This window comes from Lampetra planeri, chromosome 34 (assembly GCF_965212315.1).
Source record: "Lampetra planeri chromosome 34, kcLamPlan1.2.h2, whole genome shotgun sequence".
Taxonomy (NCBI): domain Eukaryota; kingdom Metazoa; phylum Chordata; class Hyperoartia; order Petromyzontiformes; family Petromyzontidae; genus Lampetra; species Lampetra planeri.
This window is the reverse complement of record NC_136140.1, coordinates 6,062,282-6,090,278: the sequence shown is the minus strand read 5'-3', so window position 1 is coordinate 6,090,278 and position 27,997 is coordinate 6,062,282. Positions and strand designations below refer to the sequence as shown.

Below are 27,997 nucleotides of genomic sequence, written 5' to 3'. Positions count from 1 at the left end.
CTGCCGAACAAACTTTTATTTTCACAGTGTGCGCGCGCGCGCTCCACGGTAACCAAGAACAACTTTGTGAGCAGCAAGAAGCTTAAGAGCTTCATTTTTAACACTTCCTCCTCCTCCTCCTTCTACTCCCGCCTCTCGTCTGTACACGCGCAAACGCGGGCATTCCTGTCCGGCACTTGACGCGACTTCACACGATAAAATATATCCCTCTTTTATATTTCTTCATTAGCATTCTTTGGTCATTTGCAGCAGCTCGCAGGAGCAAAACTGCCCAATGAGAGAGGGGGGGTGGGCGAAGGGAGGAAAACAAACAGACAACAAAAACAAACAAACAGCCCCGTGGCTTGGTTCAGACGAAGCTCACGCGTGATGGAAGCGAACTTTTTTTTTTCTTGGCTACATATTCTACTCAAACTTGCTTTAAAAAAAAAAAAATTCTTTAAATGTTTTTTTTTCGACATTCATTGAACGGCTACGTGTCGTACTCTGTATATATCCAAGGCGTGTTAGGTCGTTAGGCAGTTCATCCAACTTTTCAACGTTTACAAAACCCTACGATAAAAACTTAGTTTTTTTTGCTTCACCGGAAATTCGTGCGGCGCTCACCGCTTCTCAAGGCGGCCGCCCGCGTCCCCGATCATCTTCCGCGTGACGTCCGACGTTTCTGGGCCCACTTTTTTTTTGCCGCCGCCACCGCGACTATTTTGGGAGGAAAACCCAAAACGTCGAGACAAAAAAAATCGCCAATTTACCGCCCGCACTACGAGCGCGGCGGAAACCCGAGCGGGAGAAGAAAAAAAACACAAAACTCCACGCATGAGTAAAAGCCACCCCAACAACTGCGTTTTTTATGCTTTGCCAAGTGGTCATGCTTCACGAACTCCGCACTGAAGTCAATCGATTGCTGCCGATGAACCGCGACGTTCATACCCTGGCCAAAACGTCGGGTTGTATTCAGGGCCGGATTAAGAGGCGTGGGGGGAGGGGGGGGCTTTAGGGGCTGCAAGCCCAGGAGCCTCCACCAGCTGGAGGGGCCACCAGAGATGAAGTGAAAAGTGATTTCACTTGTGAATGCTGAATTTTATTTGTTGTTAGCCTTGTAAAAAAATACACTTTATTTTTCTTTAACTTTGTTTTCCTTTTAGAAATATTACTGGGGGGGGGGGCCTCACAGTACCTGTAAGCCCAGGGGCCTACACAATCTTAATCCGGCCCTGGTTGTATTATGTCTGCGATAAGAAAGCATTTGTTGTGAACGTATGTGAAGCTCTGCATGGCGGTGCATATATCTAAAGTGGTCATGGGGTTCCCTCCCCCCCCCCAACTTTTTAAGAAACCTGCAATGACCAGCATGGTGAAGTATGGTCAAACAACCCAAGTAACTGGTGCAGCATGGGGAACATTGATACAGCAGTGGGTTGAAAAAGGGCCGTTAAATCATTACAATTTTGAATTATGCATTACAGTAGTTGTCAACGTGGCAATTGGCCACGAAGTATATGTGGATTTAATTTACGCAGTCGACAGATGCGTTAACACCTAACTCACGATCGCAGTTGGTGGGGTCATAACACGTTAGCGGCAGGCAATGCGCCAATTACGCACCATGTGTCGAGCTAAAATGCGTTGTAGAAATGGCATTTGTTAATGTTTTGAGATGGAAGTCAAAGTAATGTTCTGCTCAATTGAGCACCGAGGCATTCGTGCTCATCTCCTGTTTACAGCCCTGAGCCAGCAGTGGAAATTCCACATTTCTATGACAGGTGGAGGGGGGGGGGCAGGTCTATCCACAGGACAACCAACTGTTGGCTTCCTCAACAAATTGGTACTAAATTTAGCGGCCCTGGAGAGATGATGGGCAGAGTCAACCCCACCCCCAACCAACATTTGAACTCCAAAACCTTCCGGTTTGCTAGCCGCTCTCTCCACCACGGAGCCACCTGGCAGCGATCAGGCACCTCTTGATAAAACCGAACTTTTATAATATTTTTTCGTATTATCATCATCATCATACCGAACGCACCATGCCGTCTAACAAATGAACACAAGTGAACGTGGCGGCTGGGGAACACGAACTCTCGCTTCACCCGAGCTGGGGGCGCACAGCGGCGTTTCGTCCCGACGAGGAAAACGCGTTCACACGCCGACGCGTGAAGACAAACGGCGAGGACGTTCTCGAGACCAGGCGACGACCCCGATGACCTCCTGGCTACGGGTCGAAAGGTTCCGCTTGTTGCGCAACAGCCGGTGTTGGCCCAAGTCGCCGCGACGGATTGTGGTGCGTGCCGTTTAAAACGTGGGCGGCTTTCGCGACCACGAGGTTTTTTTTGGGGTTAGAGCACGTAAATATATAAATGTGTCGTTAAACCCACCACCACCCGACACAGCCAATTAGTAAGGTTTGTCCACAACATTTACAATCCGAGTACGACGTTTCGCCAGTAATTGCTGACCAGGCAATCTGTCTGCCTGATGATGACAATTGGTCCGCCCGATGATGCGAGTTGTGATTACTGGCGAAACGTCGTACTCAAGATTGTAAATGTTGTGGCTTTGCTCTCCAACACACCGGTGTGCTGTACTCGTAACGAATTGGCACGTTCTGTTAACGTGACAACCCTTACTAGTTGGGTGTGTCGGGTGGTGGTGGGGTTAACGACACGTTTATATATTTACACGATATAACTAAAAAAAACTCTATCATGTGTGCCTTGTTCACCCGATTTAGAAGACACACCCCACAACTTGGGCCCGGTGTCAATACAAGGGGAGGGGAGGGAAGGTGGGGGGGGGGGTAAAGTGTATCTGATAGTCTGCAGAATACCGTAACAAAGTTTAACGCATTTTTTTTTTCACCTGGTTAACCGATCCCAGATGAAAGCTGGATTTTCGAAGATAATGTGCGATTAAAGTGTAACGCAAGATAAGGATTCCTAAAACTGGCAGATTTACTGTAAACGTAATGCCATTAATCCCACGTTTTAAGTCTTTAATTGAATAAACGCATGTACACGTCGGTCGATTACCCCCGCCAGCTGCGACGACGATGATGGAGAGAACATTGGAGACAGACCGTTCATGAATTCAAGTTGTCTCCAATGTTGTTTTTTTTACCCCGGGGATACAGTTATCACGAATGACCGTGTCAACAAATCCTAATTCACCTAAACCCATTATGCACCGCTGTTTCCGGGGTACAGTATTTATTGCGGATATATGCCCAAGTTACACTTGAAGCTGTTATTCAGAAATAAATGTACAAGTATGCTGGTGAAAAGCAAAGTTTGTGCGGTAAAGTTTCATCCTTTGCTCCGGCCCCTCGCGATGCTGCAAAGAACCTGCCCACTGTTCAAGTGCAGGCTCAGGACCCTCCCCCCTCCTCCTCTGCCGATGTCTTTGTGCATCTCTCTCTCTCTTTGAATTGCTTTCATTTTGTATCTCGAACCACACGGTTCCTTCCCTGGCTTGTGGGCCTCTCCTCTACCGCTCAGACTCTTCCCATACAAAAGCGACAAAAATAATCTACATTCAAATCATCTTGGTGTGCACGCTGGCCAAATCTGTTCAGTGTCTTGCGATGCGATCACATTCACAATATTAATTGTGAAACGCACATTTTATTACCGTGTTCGGTTTCGTAGCTACCGAGTGTGCAGGCGGTGCAACTGCAATGGAGCCTATGGGGCCCAAGCGTCAGGCTTCGAAGACGGGCAGGGGGGGGGTAAGATGAACAGGGGGGCCCCGCATTCAAATCCTTGCACTGGGGCCCACGCCAACCACGCTACACCACCGATTGTACTGTCATTTATATCGAGGAAACGTTCAACACAACCCTTAACTACCTTGTACAATTTCACACCGAAAATTGCAACAAAATTAACAAGTTAGTAATGTGCTGTAATCTCTACCATGAAGTTTTGTTATGATAATATCTTTGCTTATGTTCGTACTGCGTTGTGATAATTATGCTTTAAATATGAAAACAAAAAGTTAAAGTGTGGGGCTCGCACGCTCATCCTTCCCGGGCGCGGATCGTTGTTGGGCACGGCGCCGCCCGCCGCTACCGCCCCGCGCTCCGTCTGATCTCACTCCCGATGACCGGCAGCCCCCTCGACGCAAGGGCAGATTACAGAATGTCGTAATCCGTGCGCTCGCGCGGCGATAGGATTAAAGAAAAACACAACAATAACACTTTTGAACGGAATAATAATAACAACAACCATGTTACAAATCCCAAAAGGCATAGGGAGATGGATCTTCATCCAGTCGTGGACACTGACATCACCACGTCACATGTTTGGGAGGCTGCTTTGCCATTCACAGCTGAAACCCGTGACGGTAAGGGTGCGTGAGGATGCTGGATTTGCTCGGTTGGTCCATGAGCAACCCAGACCAGATATTTCACTCGTCGTTGGTACCACCACAGGTGGCATAACTTTAGTGGTTCCAATGATTTGATGTGGCCAATCATAGCGATTTATGTGATAACCCGTTGGAAATTGGTGGGTTTATCGGGTAATTCACACTCATTGTCCACGTAAGTAAATCGGTAGGACTGAAGTGTTGCTACCTTAGGTGGTACCGTTTTTTTTCTCTGGCCCACGGACTAAGTAGTGCAGTAGATATTCCATCTTTATCGAAGATCTTTCTCCGATCCACGGTTTCGTCAAGGGCTACATCACCAGGAGGCCCTCAGCCAGCAGTGGAATGACAAAGGGGCTGTACGTGTACATCACAGTTAAAGGAAAACTAAACCAAATGAGACGAACATATCTCATCTTGTAGTTATGTACTCAGTAGGCATGTAATAATACATCAATTAAAATCGATTCCTATACAGGTGTATACTAAATCGATAATTTACAATTTATGCAAATAATAAGCATACCGATTATATACGCAAAGTCTAATGGCACAACCAAGACGGACAAAAGGAATGAGACAGAACATCGGAGAAACAAGGACGATGACAAGGATTTGTTTTTGATATAGCGACCTCATGTACGCTGGGGCGTCTCGCTAGGACGCTTGACATCCCACGTCTCATTTCAACACGTGAAAGAGCACCCCCAGTGGCAGCTGTCTCTGTGCGGCACAAAGTGACTCAGCACCTGGCTTGCAAACGGACACGAGTCAGCCGGTAGTGAGGTGGTTGGGGTGGGGGGGCAGTGGGGGGATGGCGATGATAAGCTCTGTGCAATCTCAATTGAGTAATTACCAATTATACACTGGTCAACAACAAAAAATCATTTTTTTCTGGCCTGGAGTTTTGCAGCTGTTTTAGACTAATTTCAGGGTGCTGATTCCAAATCTGATCTCAGATTTGCTCCATCACATCTCATTTTATGCTATCGGCATACCCCATTTTCATTGATTTTACCCGAAATTAACTCTGTCACTTATGATTGCAAGTTGTTGCGAGTCAGTGACTGCCTTAGTGTTAAAATATGGTGCTGTATTTTTAGGATAGTATGTTTATAATATCATTTTATGTAGATATACACATTTATTTCATATTTTTCTTCTACAGTTTTTATTGAAAATGCAATATTTGATATCTCAAAAACCGATAGACAAAAACTGATGCCAGATTTGGAATCAGCACCCAAAAATTACCTTAAAACCGTTGGAATACCTTATGCCAGAAAAAGTGTGTTGACCAGTGTTATTGAATCAAATCACAACCGGAGATAATGACTGATGATGGAACCGCCGGGCGAAGTGTATCACCAAACCTCTGGCATGCACCGCGAGCGTCCCTTGCTACCCAATGCGAGTTTGAAGCTTCGCTAATTTTTATCATTGACTTCTTCAGCCATGATCTATCCACTGCTGAGTGAAGGTCTCCCCCCAAGCCGTCATCATCCCCCACGCGACCTTGCGATGAAACTGCTCAACTAGCTCCTGCACACAGGGCGTGTTTTCCTCCTTTAGCCACGACCACGGGACCCCTTATCCCCTCCCTCCCAGCGCCCTGTCCTGCCACAAGCCTTCTTCTCTCGACGTTAAAATCGACGCCTCTGACGCACACTCAAGTTTTTCACGGGCGCTTAGATTGCCCCACTTTGCCACCACGTGTCGGCCTTTTGCGTGAATTTACAGCGAGCTTCTTGCCGGTGCCATCGTGCGTGCCACGACGCTGGCGTGCGCACTACGTCACACCGCGCGCACCGCCGATCCAGAACGCAGCCCGATCGTCACGTCTCACCGTCACCGAGATCGCACGGTCGGTCGGTCATTCGCGTCCCGCTCGATTACGTAGGGGGGGCTGACGTGGCCCGCTCAATGACGTGGGGGGGGTGACGTGGGGGGGTGACGTGGGGGGGTGACGTGGGGGGGGTGACGTGTTCCGCTCGAGAGAAATGTAATCTCCTGGAGGGAAGGAGAAGCCATCACCCCACTGCCCCTCCCCTCACTCCCACCAACGCCCTCCCCCCCCCCCTTTGAGTGTTGCTCGAGGAATATTACGTTGGCCTGTTGATAGACACGCTGCAGCCTGTATTTGGCGACGAACGAGCCACTCCCCTTTGTCGCAGAGATTTGAAGAATCGTCGCGATTCGTCCCATTTTATTTTCTGTCGTTTTTTTCCCCTCCCCCCGTCTCGTTCGTGCAGTTTGCTAGCTTCCGTTAAGACACAACTGACGTTGGCGAATTATTTTCACGCAACTTGGAATTCAAGTTGCGAATCATCGTCACGCGCGGTTTCCAAACAGGCGACCACCCTGGTAAATGCGGTTGGGGTGCATTGGCCATAAATACGCCAACGGTCTGCTTCGCAGTGCACGTTGAAGGTCCTTTGATGTCTTCGGAAAAAGAATAGGCCATGTGCGTTGGCGTTGCGGTGAAAAAGTTGCCAAATTTTATAAATTTCTCGCAAATGACCGATTTGGGGGAAAAACAACCACATTGCAGCATCACCTCCCTACCTTGTGCTGTACAGCCACAGGGGAAATGAAAATGGATGAGATGGGATGGAAGGCGCTTGAAGTTGCAGAAGTATCTAAGCAAGCGCACTACACATGCACATTACTATCATTTCATGCCCTTTCGTATTAATCGGTTCAAACAAGCCCGACTGCTGATGAGACTTTGAATGTCAAAACCGAGTTTGCTTGTGTTGAAACAATCCTGCTAAAATCATGCACTCCCAGAAGGCCGGTGTAGCTGATGTGGATGTGTAGTAAAAAAAAAAAATTGAAATTTTTTTTACGTTCAGCTTATCGTCTCTGCTTGTTCACCAGCGGACGACGTAAACGAAGCGGCGTCCTCCGGACGGCAAAACCGCGAGAGAGCGTTGGAGCGCAACGGGCCTCTTGCGGCAGCCGCTCCCGTCACTTGGCGGGCGGCTGCTGCTGCTGCTGCCGTCGCTGTTCGCTGAGGTTCACCGAGCGCGAGCGCGTGTTGCGGCACGGGAAGGAGCTTCGCTTGCTCCTCTCCGTCGCCGTCGCCGCCGCCGCCGCCTTCTGCCCGGCCTTCCTGCCCCTCCGCACGTGCACCAGCTTGTGGTTATCCAGGAAGGACTTCTTGGTGTACGCCTTCCCGCACTCGTCGCACTGGTACGGCAGAGCCGAGCTCGCTGGATGCGGTGCTGGCGCCGCTGGAGCCGCTGGCACCGCCGGCGCCACCGGAGCCGTCGGTGCCGTCGGTGCCTTTGGTGCCGTCGGCGCCGTCGTGGCCGCCATCGGCGGCGTCGTCGGCGCCACAGCCTGGCCCTTCGCTTTGACCGGCGTGGCCACCGACGCCGCCGTGCCGGCGTTTTCCAACGGCGACGCTGCGGAAGATTCGCCGCCGCAGCCGGCACCATCCGCGGTGCGGGCGACGGCCCCCGGCTCCGCTTTCACGCGGAGACCGGCGCCGTGCGGCAGCCGCCCGCGCCGGATTTTGCGGTTGAGAAAGGCATCGACCGGCTTCTTGATGGAGCGGCTCTCCAGGCTGCCGGCGACGCGGCGCAGGTAGCAGCTCGTGTGCTTGTGCACCACCGTGAGGTGCCGCAGGATGTCGGACTTGCGCCGCGACTCGTAGGAGCACAGCGGGCAGCGGAAGAACTTGACGTAGAGGCGGTCGCCGTCTGTGTGCATCTCGATGTGCTTGCGCAGGTTCTGCCGCGTCGAGAAGCGCCGCTTGCACAGCCGGCAGTACAGCTGCCGCAGGTCAAACAGCTTCCCCTTGGCCTTGGTCTCCGGCCGCGGTGGCGGCGGCGGCGTCCGTCGGGGCGACTGCTGCCGTTCGGCGCCGCCCCCCTTGGTGGGCGTCTCCGGCTCCGCAGGCTGCCGGGTGCCGTTCTGCTCGAGCTTGACGTCGCCGGCGTGCGTCGTGGACATGTGCTTCCTGTACTCGACCCGGCTGGGGAATGCGTGCCCGCAAACCGTGCACAGGTTGTCTTTGTGCGTCAGTTTGTCGGGGGGCGGCTGCGCCTTCGGGTCTCTGTCCTTGGCGCCGGCTTTCGTGGGAGTCTCTTTCTGCTCCGGCGGCTTCCCCTTGGATTCCTGGACGTCCGCGACTGTGGAATCGTCGGGCTGATCCCCGTCGACGCCAATGCCGCTGCCGCCGACGACGCTGCCGCCGCCAACACTGCCAACGCTGCCGACGCTGCCGCCGACGATACTGCCGCCGCCACTGCCGCCGACGCCGCCGCCGCCTTCCGTCGGGGCGTCCGAAGGCGGCTCGGCCTCCTCGTCGCCCTCCATCGTGAAGTTGTTCTGCTTGTGGAAGAGCTGCAGGTGGCGCTTGATCGCGATCAGCGAGCCGTGCTTGCGGTTGCATATCGGGCAGATCCACACGAGGATCTCGGCGCCGGCGCCTCCGTGCCGCTTGGCGGGCGCCGTCACCTTGACGGGCGCCAGCGACCAGGGCGGCGAGAGCGAGGAGCGCGACGACGGCTGTGCCCGGCCGGGCGACCTCGACTCCTTCCACGCGACATCCCACTTGGCGTCGTGGTGCGTGTCGTGGAAGTGCCGCCGCACGTTGGCCTTGTTGGCGAAGCTCTTGTGGCACACGGGGCAGGCCTTGCGGTCGTGCGGCGCGGTCGCCTGCCCCTGAGCCAGCGCGGCCGCAGCGTCCAGGCGGAAGTAGCGGTTCACCTCCTCGGCGAGCTTCTTGTGCACCACGCGGATGTGGCGCCGCACGCTGCGCCGCAGCCGGAAGCTCTTGGCGCACACGGCGCACGAGTAGCCGAGCGAGATCGGCGAGAGGACGCTCGCCGTCTGGTCCGCGGCCGGGCCCACCGTCGTCTCCGCCTTTGCCGGCGACGTCTTCGGCTCGGGGGGGGCGGTGCCCGACGGGCCCTGGCGGCCGGGCTCGGCCGCGACGTGGGCCTCCCACTCGGGGTCGTCCGAGGTGATGACGTGCTGGTAGACGGCGTTGCGGTTGGTGGCGATGGGGTCCAGCTGGATGACGAAGTCGACGCGCTTCTCCTGCGGCCGTGCCGGTTCGGGGAGGGTGTCCCGGTGGTGGTGGTTGCGGTGGTGGTTGTGGTGGTGGTTGTTGTCCTCTTCAAAAAAGGTGTCGTCTTCTAAGAGGGGATTGAACGCAGGAAAAAAAGAGTGCGGAGCAAATTGCGAACGTGCTGTTTTTCGTTTGCATAAATGTCAAGGAATACTTGAGACAGAATATAACATTAAAAATATCATGAATAAATAAACACAGCCGTTAAAATGTTAAATAAAATCACACTTTCACCCATCGGACTTATCGCCTTCAGTCAACATTTTCCAGCAGCGTTTGGTTAAAGCAGCAGACTCCGCTTACAGTTTCAGATTGTCCCTGAACCCCATCGCCTTGGTTGGTGTCTCCAACCCCTCGCCCAAAACAGCGCATCACCGATAGTTTTTTATTTGCCCAAACATTGCTGCTACCGCCCTGAAATGGGAGTCATTTTACCCTACTTCACCACAAAAACCTGGGGGAACCTTTTGCTCGACGGGCCACTCATTGGCACGCGCCGTTTAATCAAACGATGCTGGCCAGCGTGGAGGGGGGGGGGGTGGGGGGTCTGGAACCCGGCGGGCGTTGGGGGGAACCCGTGGCGGCAAGAGCCGGGGGGGCCTGCGCGCGTCGCTACCTGTGCACGCGTAGGGGTGGCAGTAGTTCTGCCGGTGCACGATGAGGTTGGGAAGGCCCCGGAAGAGGCTGCGGCACAGTTGGCACTCGAAGACGATGTCCACCTCGCACAGCAGCAACTGCTTGAGACGCGGCGTCCCTGCAGGGGGTGGGGGACGACAGCATCATAATAAACCATGGTCTGTCCACTGCTGGATGGGGGTCTCCCCTCCCCCCTCCAAGCAGTCGCACCATCTCTGAGCCCACTGCCTTCGGGGTAACGTTAATAAGAGTAAACGCTTATCCTGAACAGTGGCAGGAACTTCCACAAGCCGCAAGCCAACTCTAATTCCAATTACTCCTATAATTCAACCCCACAGCTTCAGGGAAGGTTATAATCTCTGGAGGTGGTCTGGATGGATCAGGGGTCACAGTGCTATAAGCCGGCACCGGTGAGACCCTGGGGTTTTTTTCCAGGCTTCAGCTGCCCGTGATTACGCTTGCCTCTTGAGTGTTGCACACTGATGGTGTCGGCCCAGTCAGCAATGACTGCGCGAAACATCCATGACGTTAAATTTGGTTCTGCACTCAATTTGGGTAACTGGTGCAGCCGTCAGAATACAAAATACCCAGTTGACTGACGTACCACAAACGCCTCCATAGCAGAGCACGTGTGGAAGTGCCCCCGAGTGTGGATAAGCAATCGCATGAAGGGAACTCAGAAGTAGTTCTGTGACAGCACCTTCCGCGGCGGGCTATTCTCCAACACAGGCCGATGCACCGTTCCCAAAGGCATTTTCTTTGCCTCAATACCGTGATGCCGATTAACACGATTGTAATATAAATTGAGGGGGGGGGGGGGAATGTTTTAAAACAGCCTAAAAACCTCATGCATGTAAGAGCTCTTCTGTAGATAGTAAGGCTCCTTCCTCTCTCTCTTGCCAATTAAGTACACCTTTATCGCAAGTGTCAAGTAAAGCAGCAAGCTATAGATAGCACAAATGATAGTAGAGCAGATAAGAGCCAACACGGTTTTTTGGGAATTGAGAAAGATTAGAGGTACTCAGGCGAAGACACAATGAGAGGTCGTTCCAAAGCCAGCAACATACATAACTAATGACAGCACAGCAAATAAAGAAGAACACACATTTATTGAATGGTTCAAGGCTCTAGGAGAGCTTGGAAAATGAGACGATGGGAAGGTAGTTCTAAAGCCAGTCACAGAAAGAACAAATGACAGCACAGAAGGTAAAAAAAATTACACGTTAATTGAATGGTTCAAGGTAAAAGGGGCTTAGAATGAGATGACAGGAGGCAGTACCAAAGTCAAGCCATACGAGGCAAATATTTTGGGGTAAAAAGCGATTTTGTATTGTTTGTTGTTGTAACTTGCTGACCCGCCCTGACTGGATATCTGTGTAAAAGAGCTTCATAGCTAATCGGATTTCCTCCAGTTCAAATAGATATTCTGATTCTGATAATACAAAAAATATTTTCTGATAGCTTTTGAGATCTCACCATATTACCTGGAATACACCCCAATATTGTGAGACCTTGGATACAAAAAATCATATCATTGGATTCCTCCAGTCTAAATAAAGATTCTGATTCAATAAGATTCGTCCTGCAGCGTGGTTGTGGACCGCGATGCGAGTGCCAATGGCACGAGTCACCATGGCAAGAATGAGTCCTTGACATTGTCGGGATTCATATTCTTGGTTCTTTCGGTAAAGTCACGTAGAAGGGAAATAATAAAAATATAAAACAATAAAAATTCTCACGACGTTTCGACTGCAACACAAGCAATCACCATCAGGTGTGAAATCCACACCTGATGATTATGTGAAATCCACACCGGATGATGACTGCTTGTGTTGCAGTCAAAACGTCGTGAGAATTTTTTTTTATATTTATATTATTTTATTATTTCCCTTCTACGTGACTTTACCGAAAGAGCCAAGAATATGAATCCCCGCAGTCACGAAAGCTTTAAATAAAAAATTGTTGGAATTATTAAGGAGTGAATTTCATGGAATATAATGGCTGTGGCAGACCTCAACCAGATTTCCAGACACACACGCGAGCCTAACGAATAGTGATTTAACACAATTTAATTAATAAAATGGAGTGACGTTATATATATATATTTTTTACAATTTTTCCACAATGTATTTTCAATAGTTATTTTACATTACATGCAGCCTGCCCTTATAGTGGCATTCATCACAGAAGCGATGAGAAAAAGAAAAAAGCAATGATATTGAAACGATATTAATAACGATTACTTCATTTAACTTTGTATTACAAAATAAATTCATTTGCATGAAATTTCACTGCTGAAGGGTTTGTCTGTTAATCAGTAGCTACTCAGTGTAAATATTCATACGCTAATTAAAACACATAATCGGGGAAAGATTTGAAAGATTACTATTTTTTAATCGGCCCCCCAATGCATAGTGCAGTGTCTGACTCTTATCCACTCTGGCTCTGGCCTCTCTTTATTTAGGATGAAGGGCTATTTCCCCAAAACGTCACCGAGTATATATGTTTCCTCTTAAGGCCACAGTGTTGTTATTGACAAACGCGTGGAGTTTTGTTTGTTGTAATTTATAAAGTAGACGGGAGGGCAACACGGGCTGCAACCACTGATATCCTGGGTTCAAATCTGAGCAACCACCCCGTTATTAAACTTGGTTCTCATGTGCAGCGAAGTCTACGGTCCTCAGCCTGGTCACCAACGACTGCACACACAAAAATTCGTATTGAATTAGATTTTTTGTTTTCCCCAAACTTCACTTGGCAAATGCCAGCTCCGATAACTTAACCAGGGGTTGTTCAGCCGTACTTCACCACATCGGTCAGTCGCGGATTGGTGAATGTGGGGAGCGCAGTTGTGGGAGCACCAAAGAACTTTTAAAGAAAGCAAAATCTCTTTCTTTTTCACAACGCAAAAAACAGACCACGCAATGCCCTGTCTGCGGAGCTAGCACTGCCCGCTGTAATATTCTGCTCCAACACAGGGTGATGCCAGGAGCCACAATTGAAATAGCCATGGAATTCAACGCAAAGCAGTCAGGCTGAGTGATGATGCAGACCTCAATGAGTCACTCCAGTCACTCGTTCACCGGCGGTCATTCGCCTCCCTATCACTCGTCTATCGCTACTACCATTGTCACTGCTCCTGTGAACGTCACTCATTCTCCACCCATCTTGGCAGCCAGTCTTATCAGAATAACTGCTTTGTCTTATCCACACTTTATCCAGCCATCACTGCACAGATCAAAACAACACTCCCTCACCACACTGTGTTCAACCAGCACTCTGCAGATCACAACACACTCACTCACTCACCACACTGTGTTCACCAGCACACTACAGATCACAACACACTCACTCACTCACCACAATGTGTCCAACCAGCACACTACAGATCACAACACACTCACTCACCACACTGTGTTCAGCCAGCACACTGTGTGTGCGCTGTTTTGTGTCCGCGTGTGCTCCTGTGCGTTGTGTACGTGCGCTGCTGTGTGTGCGCGCGCGAGTGCCGCTGTGCGTGTCAACGCAGGCTGCTGTGCGCGCGCTGCTGTACGTGCGTGCGCACGTGAGTGTGCGTGTGCGCGTGCTGCTGTACGTGCGTGCGCACGAGCGCGTGCTGCTGTACGTGCGTGCGCACGTGAGCGCGCGTGTGCGTGCGTGAGCGTGCGTGAGTGTGCGTGAGCGTGCGCTGTTGTGTACCGACGCGGAGGCACTCGAGGATCTGGCGGACGCCGTGTCTCGACGTGTGAAGCTGCTGCTGCACGAGAGGAGGGTCTCCCAGCTCTCCCGCTGGAATGGAGGCAACAACAAACATGCCCTTGCACAACTCGCATCTGAATTTGCATCTAAATTAACAATAAATAAATTAATCTCAATTTTGTTTAGCAAGGCAGTTTTGACCATTTAACTCGTGGGGATTTCTGGGGGGATGTGTTTCTGGGAGAGTTTAAGGTAATTTTGTTTAACCGGCTGAGAACTCAAGAGATCAGGAACGACTCACGTGCAAGAGTGGCCTGGGGCATTCGTCTGCCAGTAGGAGGCGTGTGTAATGCCAAATGAGTAATTTTCGAATGTGGCAAATTGGCCAGCACACAATGGCCTACTCTCGAGAACGACGTCGTGGGATCGATCTTTAACATCCACTGTGATGTAGACAGGGCGTTTAGCGTTGTTATTATGGTTATCACACGTGCAGCAATAATCAGGGAGCCGTCGGATTTGAACCGTGAACCTCTGCAACGAGCGGCGAACGTGCAACCGCTGGGCCACGCAGAGATGACTGGAACTCGCTAAATCACGTAACCACTACGTAGTTTTTTGCCAGCTTAAGCTTTAGTTTGTCTTCAACTCAATCGTGGGAAAGATCAGTCCGATTCAGTCAGTCCAGCTGGACTCAATGTGGCAGTCCCATTGAAACTCGATATTAGGCCTGATAATGGGGCCATAATAGTCGACTTTATTTTTGAAATGTACAAACAGACAGGAGTGTGCAAACTCAGCTTTACAAAACAATAAAAATAAGACACCCACAGCACCTGTAAATTTCTGCACAGCGTCGCGTAGAACCTAATTAGATTTTGTATTGTTCTAAGAGAAAAAACCCCCCACAAACGTCCAGGAATACGCATTTAGTTTGTTATCCTTCCCCCACACCTCCGATTAGCACGGTCGGCTACGTACGGTACGAAAGAAGTTCAGCGTACATACATCCATACAAGCGTGCGTTACAAACGGACGTCGAAATGGCACTGGTTACCTTCCGCGCAGCATCGCGTGGCCCGCAGGTCAGCCTGGCAGCCCTGGTCCCGCACGCCGGGGCAACCGCCGGCCGCTGCCCCGGGCTCGTCGGCTCCCTGAGCCCCCTCCACCTGCAGACGGCATCAGTAGACGTTGAGCGTTGTGCCGATCTAACAGCGATCAGACGTCGCGTTGACCGGCTTCACGTGTGAGGTGCACGCAGTTCAATGTTGACATTCATAATTGTTGTTTTTGTTGGGTTCGGCCGCCTAACGGTCCGGGTCCCAAATTTGTGTCGTGCCACCCTCCGCCACCCTAACACGGCCACGCAGAAATTGTCACGCGCGGTGTGTGTGTGTGTGAGTGTGCGCGAGCGTTTAAAAGCACCGATTGTTGTCGTTTGTGTTCGCCGGCAAGTTAAAGTACAATTCTCACAAAAACATTTCGAGATTAGTTGTGAGAATTGTTCCTCGGCCTCCCGGTGAGCTGAGACAATGACAATTAATGCGCTGTTAAACTCGTGCACGCGCGGCAATAAAATTTGTCTGACCGTGTTGGATGGTGGAGGGGGGTTCTTAACGACGCAAATTTGGCCGGATCGTTATGCCGCCCAAATCGTCACATTCGCTGTGCCCAATACCACGTGTTAAGTTGGACGCGAGTTTGTTCGGCACGACCGGCGACTGACGCTCACCTCCATCCCCAGCTCGGCCGGGCAGCTGCTTCTCGTTGAGTCAGGAGGCAGAGCCGTCACGTCCATCAGCGAGCCGCAGTCGGACTGCATCGCGCCCCAGCGTCACGCTCTGCGACGCGCGGACGAGGCACCGAGAAGGCAAAACGAGAAACGGTATTAGGTTTTTGTGGCGTTGCTTCTTATCCTCCTTGCGTGTGGATACGAGTTGAGTCGCGACTACAAAGCAGCGTCTTCTAAGTCGTAAGTCCAGCTGCTTTTGCCTTGAGAGAGCAGCGAGCGTCTATGCAGTTCTTGCCCGCGGGAAGCGCCCGCAGTGGAATCGAGATCACACAGAGACCCATTGACTCGAGGAGACGCGCAGCCTCGCACAGAGATACTTTGTTCAGTAGGTGAAATGGTGGTTCACTGGAGCGAATGGATGGAACACACCTGTCGAAAGCTAATATTGGTGTGTTTTGTGTGCCAATCATTTCCGGCAAACACCTACATGCACGGTCCCTTTTGTATCAATTCACTGCTAGATGGAAGCCCCCACTCCTCGTTGAAGGCCTGTGTGAGTGAGGGGGTTATTTGACCATACTTCACCAAGCTGGCCAGTCCTGATTGGTGAAAGTGTGGTGAATATGTAAAGTCATCAAAGCACAATTTATGTTCCTTCACAAAGTAATCATCACTTTACAGGGCCTTTATGGACTTACCCGTGGTCTACCTCTCCCATCTCATCTCGCTCACTCCCCTCCACACACTCTCCTACTTCTTCCCTCTCCTCTCACTCTCCCCTCCTCAACGCACTCTCACCTCCAGCAACCACGGATTTCTGTCGAAGCCCCAAGTCAACCTTTACTCAATGGGAGGTCACTCGTTCTCCGACACCGCAATGATGGTCTAAAACTCCCTTACCTCAATCGTCTGTGCTGTCATCTCCCTGCCCCTAAACAAGTCCAGGATCAAGGCTTTTTCCTCCTCTGCCAGAAACCGACCGGCTGCCTATCTCTCTAAAAGAAAGCCGCCAACCTTTTTATCTGCCGAATCAAGATGCGTTTACATTTCGACGCCACAGCAATGCAAATTGCAATTGCAATTGTGCTCTTTGTAACTGTATTTTTTAGTGACCGGAAATGCTCATTAAAAAAAAGGCGCTCGTGCTGTATCAATCGAAATTGGATCGACGAAACGAAATTACATTTTCCAGTGGCACTGCAGCAACGTGGCTCTATTGCCCCCTGCCAAAAGAAGCGTGGCACTGCAGTGGTTCGGCGACTACTGTGAGACGCGATGGCCTCTCCCGATACCACCAATGACGCCACGAACGGCGGCAGTTCCACGGTGACTCGTTCGGTACATGGGGGGGGGGGGGCAGCAACACTTGCGGTCACAGCCAATGCACCTGCTGGCACGGGCCTGCTTCTTCCTGCTTCCCCACCGAACGATTCTCATCTCTCTCGACGGGCAAAACCAATCGCGGGGTCCTTAACCACTCCATTCTTAACCACTCTGACCGTTCCGCGTGCATGTACGTTTAACTTCCTTCGCACCGCACGTAGCCGACCGTGCCACGGGTGGACGTTTTAAGCGTCTCGCGCTTCCGCTTCTAGCCGTGGACGAGGTGGGCCCGAACGTCGGGGCGACGCCGCCGCAGCCTCCGAGGGGAGGAGGCGACGCCGCCGTTTGAAACCGGTCACGACTTCCCCCGCGGACTCGCCGTCGCGATAAACCCCGGTCGTAAATCGTGAGGTTCAAGGCCTGTGTCCGGTCCCCCTGCCTGGCTGGGGGGGGGGGGCCGCGTTGTTTATGGAACACGACACAGAAACAAACGGAACCACCCGGGGCTCTGCGCAGGGGGAGCACCCCCCGCGTTGACGATTTGTATGCGGCGTGAGCGTGGAGCTGCGGCGGGCGCTCCAGCTGTTGTGTCTCTCGTACGGGAGGGGACGCGTCTTTGGCAGTGCCCTAACCTCGTGACCGTCGGACCCTCAACTTAACCCTCACCCCAAATGCCTGTAACACTTAACCCTGACCTCCCTACATTTCTAAACCCCTATTCTAACCTCTGGCATTGTCCTAAACGTCCTAGCCCGCCCCATTTAACGTTCAGCCTCCTAATCCCCCCCGCGCGCGCTAACCCCACGGCTCGAAATCCCAACGCTGCTCAAGAGCCGACCCTTAACCCTGATCCCACCTCCGACTTCAACCACTTAAGCCCCCAGTGCTGCCGATGACACCTCCACACAGCAACGCCTCTGGCCCACCTCGATCTTTCGCCGGCGGCGTTCCAGATAATAATTTACCTTGCGGCTACTCCTGACGCAGTCCACTGGCTCACTCGCTCACTCACTGACCAACCTCGACACGAGCAACGTGGGGAATGCTTGCCGATCAACACTCCCCACCGTGCGTACGAAAGGTGAAGACGGGAATAACAAGTTAAGTGCGGAACTAACAAGGCGGATATAAACATTCGCCGACATATAACCGGTGAGTTTGACAATTTCTCTGCGAGCCACGGCACATCCCGGCGCGTGACTTGACCGGTCGTTACAGTAATTGGAGGGTCGTGCTGCCAAAGAGGGGCCGAAAATAGCCAGTGAAATTTGCCAAGAGCCCCTGCTCGAATCTGCCGTTGCTAAATCGGGGGGCCAACTCCGGCGTTTGGGCGGCTCAACTGCAACGTTGTTGCTGGCTCGTTCTCCAACGCAACATCCCGCGAGCTCGAATCGCCAGCCAAGAAGGCAGAGCACCCAGGAGATCAATGCTAGCTTCCTAATCAGCACCTGGGCCACTGGTGGCGGCTGGGGCCGCCCACTCTCCCTGCAGTGTGTTGTGACCACGGTTTAATTTGCGGTGAGGGAAACGCCTGGGAAGCACGTCAGAGTGTGGCGTGCCCAGAGCAGTGAAGCGAATGTGGGCTGGGATGAAAGAGATGGCAAGAGAAAGGCTAGTAACCGCCGGTGTGAGATGCTTGCATTTACAAAGCTGAAACTCGTAAGGAGAGGCAACCTAGCAATGTTGCTAAAAGGCCAAATGTTAATCAGTGCGTACGACCCGCTGTGACGTACGGAACTTAAGCTTGGAATTACGCTAAGAGACAGGAAGAGGAACATATGGATTAGAGGACGTACGCAAATTTAAGACATCGTCGTGGGAGACGTCACTGGAAGGATGACGACCGGTGGTCAAGATTAACAAAGGAGTGACGGCCCAACGGACCGGCGACACGTCCGCTGCGAAGATGGAGCAATTGAACCGCCTCGCCTGCCGGAGAGATATCTACAGATTGTTGCATCGCGAGACTCTTGAGACGGCAGCGGCTTGGAAAGGGCCGTCATCCAGCAATGGGGAGAGCAAGTGCGAGGGGGTGGAGGGCGGGAAGTAACACAGCGGCCTGCTCCGACAAAAATTGTCGAGTCGCGTGACGAAACGAGCCAGACGAACGTCGCCTTCGAGGTGCCGATTTGCAATTCAGCATTCCGACAGCACGGCCTATGCCCCCCCCCCACACCGCCATGCGCCCCCCCGTGCACACGTACAGGCGGGGCGATTGCCGTCCAGCGGGCTCCCACGCCGCACGTTAATATCGGTAATGATGGCGATGATGGCGGCGTTGGCAACGGCTGCGCGATTTGCCGTAATAGCGACGTTAAGAGAGCGGCTGTCAGAATGTACGGCGTGGATAAAAGAAGAGTTCAAGATTCGACGGCAGCGGCGGCGATGGTGTCCCCCCCTTAATTGGACTTCAAAGTCGGGCAGAGTGTGGGAGTGAGAATTCAAGGCACCGACGGCTCCCAGTGCGCGTTTAGAAAATTGCCTCCGCCAGATGCGACCAAACGAGGTGAAAGAAAGTGCGGCTTGCTCTGCTCTGAATCAATGATCACACCCAGGGCATTATTTTCCTTAAGAATGCGGTACTTTTTTACGGTCACCTATAAACTGGGGCAGGCACGTGACTAGCAGCCACAGCCATTAGCAAGAGGTATTCTGGATGGTGTGTGCCGAGTGCAGAAATATTTTCCGGATTACCGACTCAAACAGACCCGGCTGCAGTTAAGCCCTGATCACACAAAGGACGCTGCGACAAAAACAGTTTCTTAACAGACGTAAATTGAAATGCCTCCCCTTGACAGCCACACACATTCCCTTATTGTGCGCGAGATAGTGCGAGTTAATCCATCGGCGCTGCCATGAATATTCGAACATTTATGCTTCCTGCTAGACTCAAACAGCAATTATTAAACATGTTTTTAATATTCACCCTGCTCCTCATTCTGCGGTGGAAGTTTATTTTGAGCTCTTTGTTGTGCAATTATTTATTTAAATTGGACACGAGAAAGTCCATCTACCCTCACGTGGGAATATCAACTCAGATTCTTAACCTCTCCGTGTGTAGAGCAAAGCATCCCTCGTACAACCCTAACATTACAGGTTAACAGCACATCTCCCCTTATCTGTGATCCTCCCCTACCCACTGCTCCAAACTGCTCCAATTATCCACGGGAACTGTAGGGTCCACAAAAACTCTTCTTTATCCGTGGTCCTCTTCTCCCCACCATCCAGTTTTTCCATCCCGCATTACGGAACGCCTTCTTGTTATCTGCAAGTTTATCGTGGATAATAATGAATCTTATTATTCCAAATATTTTTCCAGATTATAAGTGGAAGTAAATTTGCGGATAACATCGACGATTATTGGAATCTCGATTATAGGTCCATGACCTCATTTTCCATCGCTGTGAGCAATTTAGTCGCAACAATCGGGTACTAGAGGGGAATATTTGACCTGGAAATGCTGTATTAGCACTGGGATTAGTCCTCACCTCTGGTTTATTTGCACTTTTGATTCCATGGGCCAGACCAGACATCGGTACCGCCTCGGGTGCCAAAAACTTTCCCTGTACCGATTTATTTTCACGTTCAATGAAGAGTGAATTTCCTTGATCATCCCGCTCATTTCAAGCGGTTATCAAATTAATCCCTATAAATGGGCCACGTAAATAAATAGGAACCTCTAAAGCTGCGCCACCTCAGGTGCTACACCGACCAGTGAAACTATGTGGGGGCAGGACTAATCGAATAGATACACAAGTGTGCGTGTCATGTCTATGCGCGTCTCCCGACGAACATGATGCAACCTTGAAACGTGGATCGTGTGGCACCGATGTCCACGCGTCCCGAGTGCTCCATTAATTGCAATTAAAAATGCATTAGCGCGATATCGCCATTGTTACATTTACACATCTTGCAGAGGAGCACTTTGCCTCGCCCGCCCTTTACGGAGTCTATCCCAGTACTAGCGTGGCGCGGTCGGCATCGAGACTGGCGGGAAGGACTGAAACGCGTCCCCCGTCCCCCGCCACGTTGCCCGGCACCTGCCAAAGTAAAGGTGAAACATTTCCCCCGTGTCGGCTGAAGCACGGCCGTCTGACACGGTCGCCCACCTCCTCGGAGCGGGCTGCACTGTGCCCGTGCGGTTCTTCGCTGCTGCACAAGCGTCTTGTTCTTCTCCTATGCCACGCGTCCCATTACTTCGCGGGGTCAGATGCACGGATTTTCTTTCTCCGTGCGCTTCCGTTCCGCACCTCGTCTCTAATCACATCCACGCTCCTCATATCGCGTTCCACCGCATCCTCACCCTCGGTCTCCTTCTACTCCTTCTGCACTGCACCAGTGGCATCTCCATAGCCCTTTTGTCTCTGGGTCTCTGAGTCTAGGGGTGTCTTTGCGAGTCTATGGGTCTCTGTGCGAGTCTATGGGTCTCTGTGTGTCTCTCAGTCTCTGTGTTTGTTTGTTGTGCTAGTTGTGTAATATTCCTTAAGTATACTCTAATATTGATGTTATTGTCTTTGTTTTGCCGATGCTGTGCTCGCGCACCATGGATCTCCCTCGTTAAATATCTGGGCAAATGGCTAAATGGCTAAATGGGATAATCCCACCTACCAAATAAATAAACTCAGACTGTGTGCATCTGCAAGTCTCTGTGCGAGTCTGTCGGTCTCTGTGTGGGTCTTTGGGGCTCTGCATCGATGAGTCTTTGGATCTCTAATCTCTTTAACTTTTCTAATCGCGTCTTCTTCGCCTCTTCTCGATACGTGCCCCAAACCAACCAAGTTTCGCCTCCCTCATCTTTTCAAGAATATCAGCAACCACTGCCAGGGCTCAAACTCCTTCATTACGCTTCCTTTCCCCTAAAGAGATGCTGTAATCTCAGCATTCATGTTCACATTCTCATCTCTTGCTTCCAAGCAGCCTTTCCTACCTTCCTTCGTGCACACGTCTGCTTCGCAATAACCCCATCTCATAGAGCCGCGTGGTCAATTCAAACTATTCAACTATTTTGTATTTTACCACTGAGATATGTAGGTTTTTTTCAGAAGCGACCTGGCCTCAATTAATAGCTCAACGAAGTGGCTTATCATCACGTGGAAGTTTATACCGTCAAATTCTCTAAACTAATGTTTCTAAATGTGGAGGGAAAACCCGGAGGGCCTGGAGAAATATCCATGCGACTGCAGGGAGAACGTGCAAACTCCAAATATACAGCAAGCGTCAGGGTCAGGGATCAAATCCACGACCTCCTGTATATCAGGCGAGGTAGTTAACATCTCGCTACCACACAGGGCATGTGCATGCTGCACTTTCGCAACACGCACCTTGCGAACCACAGCCCAAGTTGGTGGTATATTATTCTCGTCTGGTAATCTGCGAGTGATCTGCAAGGGTTAGGGTTAGGCCGAGACCTAGTTGCTAAATTTTCCGGGTCGCTGCCAGGTCAGAGTACGTGTTCACGTGACCAGTAGCCACAGCCACAGCGAGAGTTATCCTGGATATGGTTTGCTGGGTTACAGAAATACATTCCGGGTCGCTCAACCAGACAGACCCAGCTGAAATGAAGCCCTGGGGGTTAGGGTTGGAGCTCTACAATGATCAAGTTTAGGTAACACAAGCAATTACAATCTAAAGGTCATAGATCACCACTGTACATAATTGGGCTGCCACCTGTCCTAGATTTCCCAGGATCATCCTCTAGTTGAGGTAGTAGCCGTTGTGGGAAATCTGCGAGTGTCCCCGGGGCATTAAAAGTAATAAAAAGTTGCCAGTTGTGTAACAATACACCACTCGCGACAATGGCATTTATTCCGGTATTGTGAGATGCTCCATTTCCCGTGATATGACCCGGCCTTTTTAACACTTCAGGGATGGCAACCCCCCATATTAAACTATTTAAAACTACGAAACAATTTATTTATTGTTTTCCATGTAAGACCCACTGAGCCATAAATCCCTTTTTCAGAAGCGATATGGCTATCCCAAATGATAGCTCAACGAAGTGGCTTATCACGTGGAAATTTACAGCAGCCCAATACTCTAAACACTCGTTGATTCTAAATGTGGGGGGAAAACCGGAGGACCCTGAGAAAAATCCATGTGACCACAGGGAAGGAGACACGCAAACTCCAAATATACAAGCATCAGGGTTGGGATCGAACCCACGACCTCCTGTACACCAGGCGAGAAAGTTAACATCTCGCCGCCGTGGCGCCCCATATATACGGTCGTCCACCGACCGGGGAAAAAACCCTGCGTGCGCGACAGAGGTCGCAACCGGGTACCCGATACCCGTACCCTACCCGATACCCGGCTACCCGTACCCGGCCGGGTACGGGTACCCGTTTGCGACCCTGGTGCAGCCGGGTACGGGTAAGGAATCAAAACCCGTCTGCGACCTCTGGTGCGCGAGTACCCTCTGACCATCGCATGCGCACAAGACGACGACGATGATTATTATGACGGCGTCCCGCATCTGCCGTGTCGTTTGCGCCAAGGTAACCGAGCCGGTCTGGCACGCCAGGCCATAACTCCGCGTGAACGCTCGCGGCCCTACCCGAGGTTAATTTGCACCGCGCGTTCGTGCCCAGCGGCTCGGGTTGGCGACACAGTGAATTTGCAGCGGTCGTGAATTTGTTTTGCACACAGAGCGAAGCACCCCCCCACCCCCCCACCACCCCCATTGAATTTCCGTCAAAGCTCTATTCACCGCAAAGGCACTCGGCTCGACGGTAGCGACGCGCCATCAGCATTGTTGATCGGGATTTTCGAAGCCATCAAACGCTCGCTCCCTTGCACTCCCTCCCCGCGCGAGCGCGCGCGGAATAACGGGCGGTCACACACACACACGCCGCGCGCATTATCACCAAGTTTTCTGTCTATTTTTTTTGCGACAAGCGGTGTCCCCCAAGCGTGCTCACGTGTGACCGGTCAGTGGACACAACCGCTTCCTTTGAGCTCCTTTAACACGAGTCGTGAGTGAAAGTGGCCCCCGCCGCTATACCCCCCCCCCCCCCACTGCCCCCCCCCCCCCCCGCTTCCCGGAGCACCCCCGCGAATTTATATCCACAAATACATCGACGGATCACTATGCACGACCGGGAACACGGTCAATGTATGGCGTCTGACGCTGTAGTTTTGCGCGCATTCGTTTCAATGCGTCCCCACATCCCGTAAAAAAGAAAAAGAAAGCCGTTTATGGTGAATGAGGACCGACCAACAGGTGGCAGATTCCAAAATGTTTCTGACTGGTCTTTTGTGGTTCCCCATCCTCTCCCTACAAATGCGGCTTTTTCAGTCTGCCACCCGCCCCCGCGTCTCCCCCCCCCCACACCCCCTAGGCTAAGTTGGTGCCTTCCTCCCTTGTGAATCCTGCACTGAACAGGGAGCTGCCTGGTGCCCTGCCTCGAACCCAGCGGTTCTCAACACACGGGTCGTGCTGACTCCCCCCCCCCCCCACATTGCCCAACCCTGCCAGGAGAACACGAAAGCCTTTTAAGGGAGGGCGAAGGCTGCGGCATGGATACCGTGCAAGATAAGTAATCGAATGTGCGCGGAGAACGCCAGCGCCGCTTCGTGGCGACAAAACGAAGAAAATACACGACGCAAAACAAATGCCTTCATATCGCAAATCATATGAATGTACGGCGCGAAACGAGTGCCTTACTAACACCGCCTGGACATGTGATCACTCTGTGTCAAGAGGTCGCAAACGGGTTTTGATTAATTACCCGTACCCGGCCGCACCAGGGTCGCAAATGGGTACCCGTACCCGACGTACCCGGCCGGGTACGGGTACCCGTTCCCTACCCGTACCCGTACCCTACCCGAAATGAGTGACAAACGGTTACTCACCAGTGACTCACGGCCTACCCGTACCCGGCCGCACCAGGGTCGCAAACGGCTACCCGTACCCGTACCCGGCCGGGTACGGGTAGCCGGGTATCGGGTAGGGTACGGGTATCGGGTACCCGGTTGCGACCTCTGCTCTGTGTGCCGCAGCCTGAGTGAGTTGAGGGGGCCATGGTGCGGTGGCTGGAGTGGTAGGGGGGCGGGGCCGTGTGGCCTGAACGTGCCAAATGCTTGTCGAATCTCCGAGGTCATGAGCCTGATTCGTGCTTGCAATGGGAGAGTGCCTGGGAAACACCGGGTGTTGTAGGTGTGAGGAGAGGAGCGAAAAGGTGGCCAGGAAATGGCAGTGCTGAGTGTCGGCCCCTCATGTGTGTGTGTGGGGTTTTTTTTTACACGAGTTCTCTGGTTTACTTCCTCATGCCACTCATTAATGGAATTGGTGAAACACATCCCAAAGCAGCGGGATCAACATGAGAAAAATAGTCTTGAGGTTCGGTGGGGGTTTTCTGGATTCAGTTTTAGTTGCAGTTAACTATGAAGTGAACTATTTTATTTCACTCGGTAGAGCCTACTGAACTTTGTAGCTCGTTTTCAGAAGTGACGTGGCCAACACACGATAGCTCATCAAAGTGGAATATTACCACGTGGGAATGTATCATTTAAAGCGCACCAGTATTCGTATTATTGCTACAATATTAACAGACACTGAGCTGATGAAATGTAACTGTGGTCCCCCCCACATTACCTCTGGCCTTGCCTTTCCACAAACCAACAATGATGGGTGATGACCACTGCCAGCCACAACTGGGCTGAGCATTCATTGGCTTTTTAAATCTATCATACACATCATGAGCTGCACACAATTGTGTGTTTGGATTGTGTCCTCTGAAAATCTTGACGACTATACCGATCAAAATCAAACTAAGTTTACAAAAAAGGTAATTCTTCAGCCACTCTTCATCTACATAAATGTCTAACCCGTGTTGTGCACTCTGGTTGTAATGATTGTGTGTTTGGATTGTGTCCTCTGAAAATCTTGACGACTATACCGATCAAAATCAAACTAAGTTTACAAAAAAGGTAATTCTTCAGTCACTCTCCAGCTACACAAATGTCTAACCCGTGTCGTGCACTCTGGTTGTAATGATAATTGATTTGTGCCAAGTTGAATTGTCGATTCAAGTTCGTCACCAGTCTTCAAAACACCAACGAATATGGAACAACACAAACCGACGCCAACTCTTGACCCCAAGTTGATCACTTGAACTTTTAAAAACTCACTCCCAACATGTTTAGGCCACCACTATCATATTGTTAATGTGGGGAGTGGTGGCGTAGGAGGATTAGCAACCTCCTCTTGATTCCAGGCCAAGGCCAACATCAGTGACAAGTGACACATCAACTGGCTCCTGGTCACCCCCCTTCACCAACCCATAGTGACCATCGCGGCGAAGTATCACCAAATAGCAACCACCGAGGCCGAAAGTTGCGTAGAGGCCTTCATCCAGCAGTGGATTTGCAAAGGACCTATTATTAACATAATCCCATGCCACTGCACTGTCGTGTGGATTTTTACCAAATAAAGTCAATGGATTGACTTTCATAGCACGACCCACGAGGTGCAAACACCACGAGTGTCACCCAAATGACTCATCCGCAGGTCCCAGGTAATATACCTTACATTGTGAGCGATTTACTCAGGCCACGATCTCTAATAGCTTAGCCCAAGCAGGGGGGGGGTCACACTGTTGCGAACTGGGGGAAGCACACAACGTGACCTCTAACCCCCCCCCTCCCCTGCAGGCAGTTTTATATAACACACACCTGATCGTCATGCAGTACACAAACGCCGTGTACTGATCGTGCTGTTGTGTACGAAGGACGAGCTACCGAGGCTTCCGTCATCATCACCAATCACGATCACCATCACCATCGCTATCACGCGTATCTTACGCGCACTCAGTTACGCACCGCTCCTCCATGTGCAGAGGGTTGCGCCGTCGCTAAATACAAACAAGAAGTGCATCACCGAGCACCGAGCAGCAACAGCAGCAGCCTCTGTTATAACCGTGGCCGTAACCTCGGGCACAATAGCGAAATAAAACTCAAACTTTATCCCTAAACGACACCAAACTACCGCCGCTGAATTGTGCGACACGCGGACGGAGAGGAGGAGGGGGGGGGGGCGCTTCGCACGATTGTGCCAAGCGCATATCGCTACTCAAAGCTTTTACAGTAACTTCGTCCTTGATGCCACCCCCCCTATGTTTGCCACGGAAGCGACTGCGTGTTTCCCTCGCCGAGTTTACCACGAACTCACCGATCAACGTGGTGGTGGGGGGAGGAGCGGAACAAAAACTTGACGCACGCTACGAGATGGCAGTGGACTTTGCGTGGTTGTTGACCCCCCCCTCCCTCCTCCTCGTCGTGCCGATGTTCTTGTCCACCACCAACCCGCAAACACCACGACCAGAGCTGCGGCGGTGTTAAACGCAACGATGAAACGTGGCCGCGAGTCGTGAGAATCGTAACAACCTCCACCACCCCCCCCCAATACCTCCTCCTCCTCCTCTCGGTGTTAGACGACTTGGAGGTGCACGGTGGACAAGGCACGTGTTGATGATGTAGGGGGTGCCGTGTCACACACACACACACCACACGTTCACCCGCACATCTTGCGAGAGTGACGATCTCAACGAGAGAGTCGTACAAAGTGTGTAGGCCACCCGGGCATCCTGCTCAAGACCGCAGCGGCGCTGCGCAGCGCGTTTACGCATTTCCAGCTCAGCTGCGCGCTGTGTTGCCCTCTCGCCCCCCCTACGCCTTCTCCTCCTCCTGTTTCCAAACCTCATCGACTCTCCCTCGCCTCGTCCCGACGACGACGATGATGACGACGACGACAAAAGCCACGGGGGACACGTGAATCACGCGGTGGCACGAGGCCTTACGAGAGCCGCCGTCGCTGTTGTTGCGAGACGCGCCGATTACGACGACGATGATGACGACGACGGCGGTGGTGGTGTTGTGGTGGTTGTGACGACGGTGGTGGTTGTTGTGGTGGTGGTTGTTGTGGTAGTTGTAGCGACGGTGTTGGTGTTGGTTGTGGTGGTGTTGGTTGTTGGTAGCGATAGCTGCGACGACGACGACGGCGACTTGCGCCGCTTGAATTCGTGCGAGTGTCGTGAAGTGTTCGAGTGGAAACTTGCCGCGAGCGGGCGGCAGGGCGGGCCAAGTGGCGGCGAGGGGACGGCGCTGAGTCGTCAGTCGTCCTCCTCCTCGTAGTGGGGGGGTTGGTGGGAGTCGTCCTCGTGGGG

The 27,997-nt window shown here is 51.9% G+C and overlaps 1 protein-coding gene across 4 annotated transcripts; it reads right to left on the bottom strand.

Annotated features, from left to right (window-relative positions):
- Position 1: 1 nt before the first annotated feature.
- On the bottom strand, positions 2-27,993 carry LOC144730070 (zinc finger protein 800-like). Of its 4 annotated transcripts, none has more exons than XM_078610590.1 (6): positions 27,890-27,993; positions 15,513-15,621; positions 14,838-14,949; positions 13,781-13,870; positions 10,062-10,199; positions 2-9,512 (listed from the first exon to the last, which is right to left on the bottom strand). In XM_078610590.1, exons 2-6 carry the CDS (start codon positions 15,600-15,602, stop codon positions 7,333-7,335), a joined length of 2,610 nt encoding a protein of 869 aa, XP_078466716.1. In that variant the 5' UTR covers positions 15,603-15,621; positions 27,890-27,993; the 3' UTR covers positions 2-7,332. The 4 variants fall into 4 exon arrangements, with proteins under 4 accessions (XP_078466716.1, XP_078466720.1, XP_078466717.1 ...); XM_078610594.1 differs by having other exon boundaries at positions 2-9,509; XM_078610591.1 differs by lacking the exon at positions 27,890-27,993 and adding an exon at positions 27,632-27,879.
- Positions 27,994-27,997: the final 4 nt, after the last annotated feature.

Coding starts and splice junctions, on each gene's coding strand:
- LOC144730070 (XM_078610590.1), bottom strand. CDS start 15,602: ATGCAGTCCGACTGCGGCTCGCTGATGGACGTGACGGCTCTGCCTCCT. Junction 14,950..15,512: donor CGGCCGAGCTGGGGATGGAG/GTGAGCGTCAGT, acceptor TGCCGTCTGCAG/GTGGAGGGGGCTCAGGGAGC. Junction 13,871..14,837: donor CACGCGATGCTGCGCGGAAG/GTAACCAGTGCC, acceptor CCTCCATTCCAG/CGGGAGAGCTGGGAGACCCT.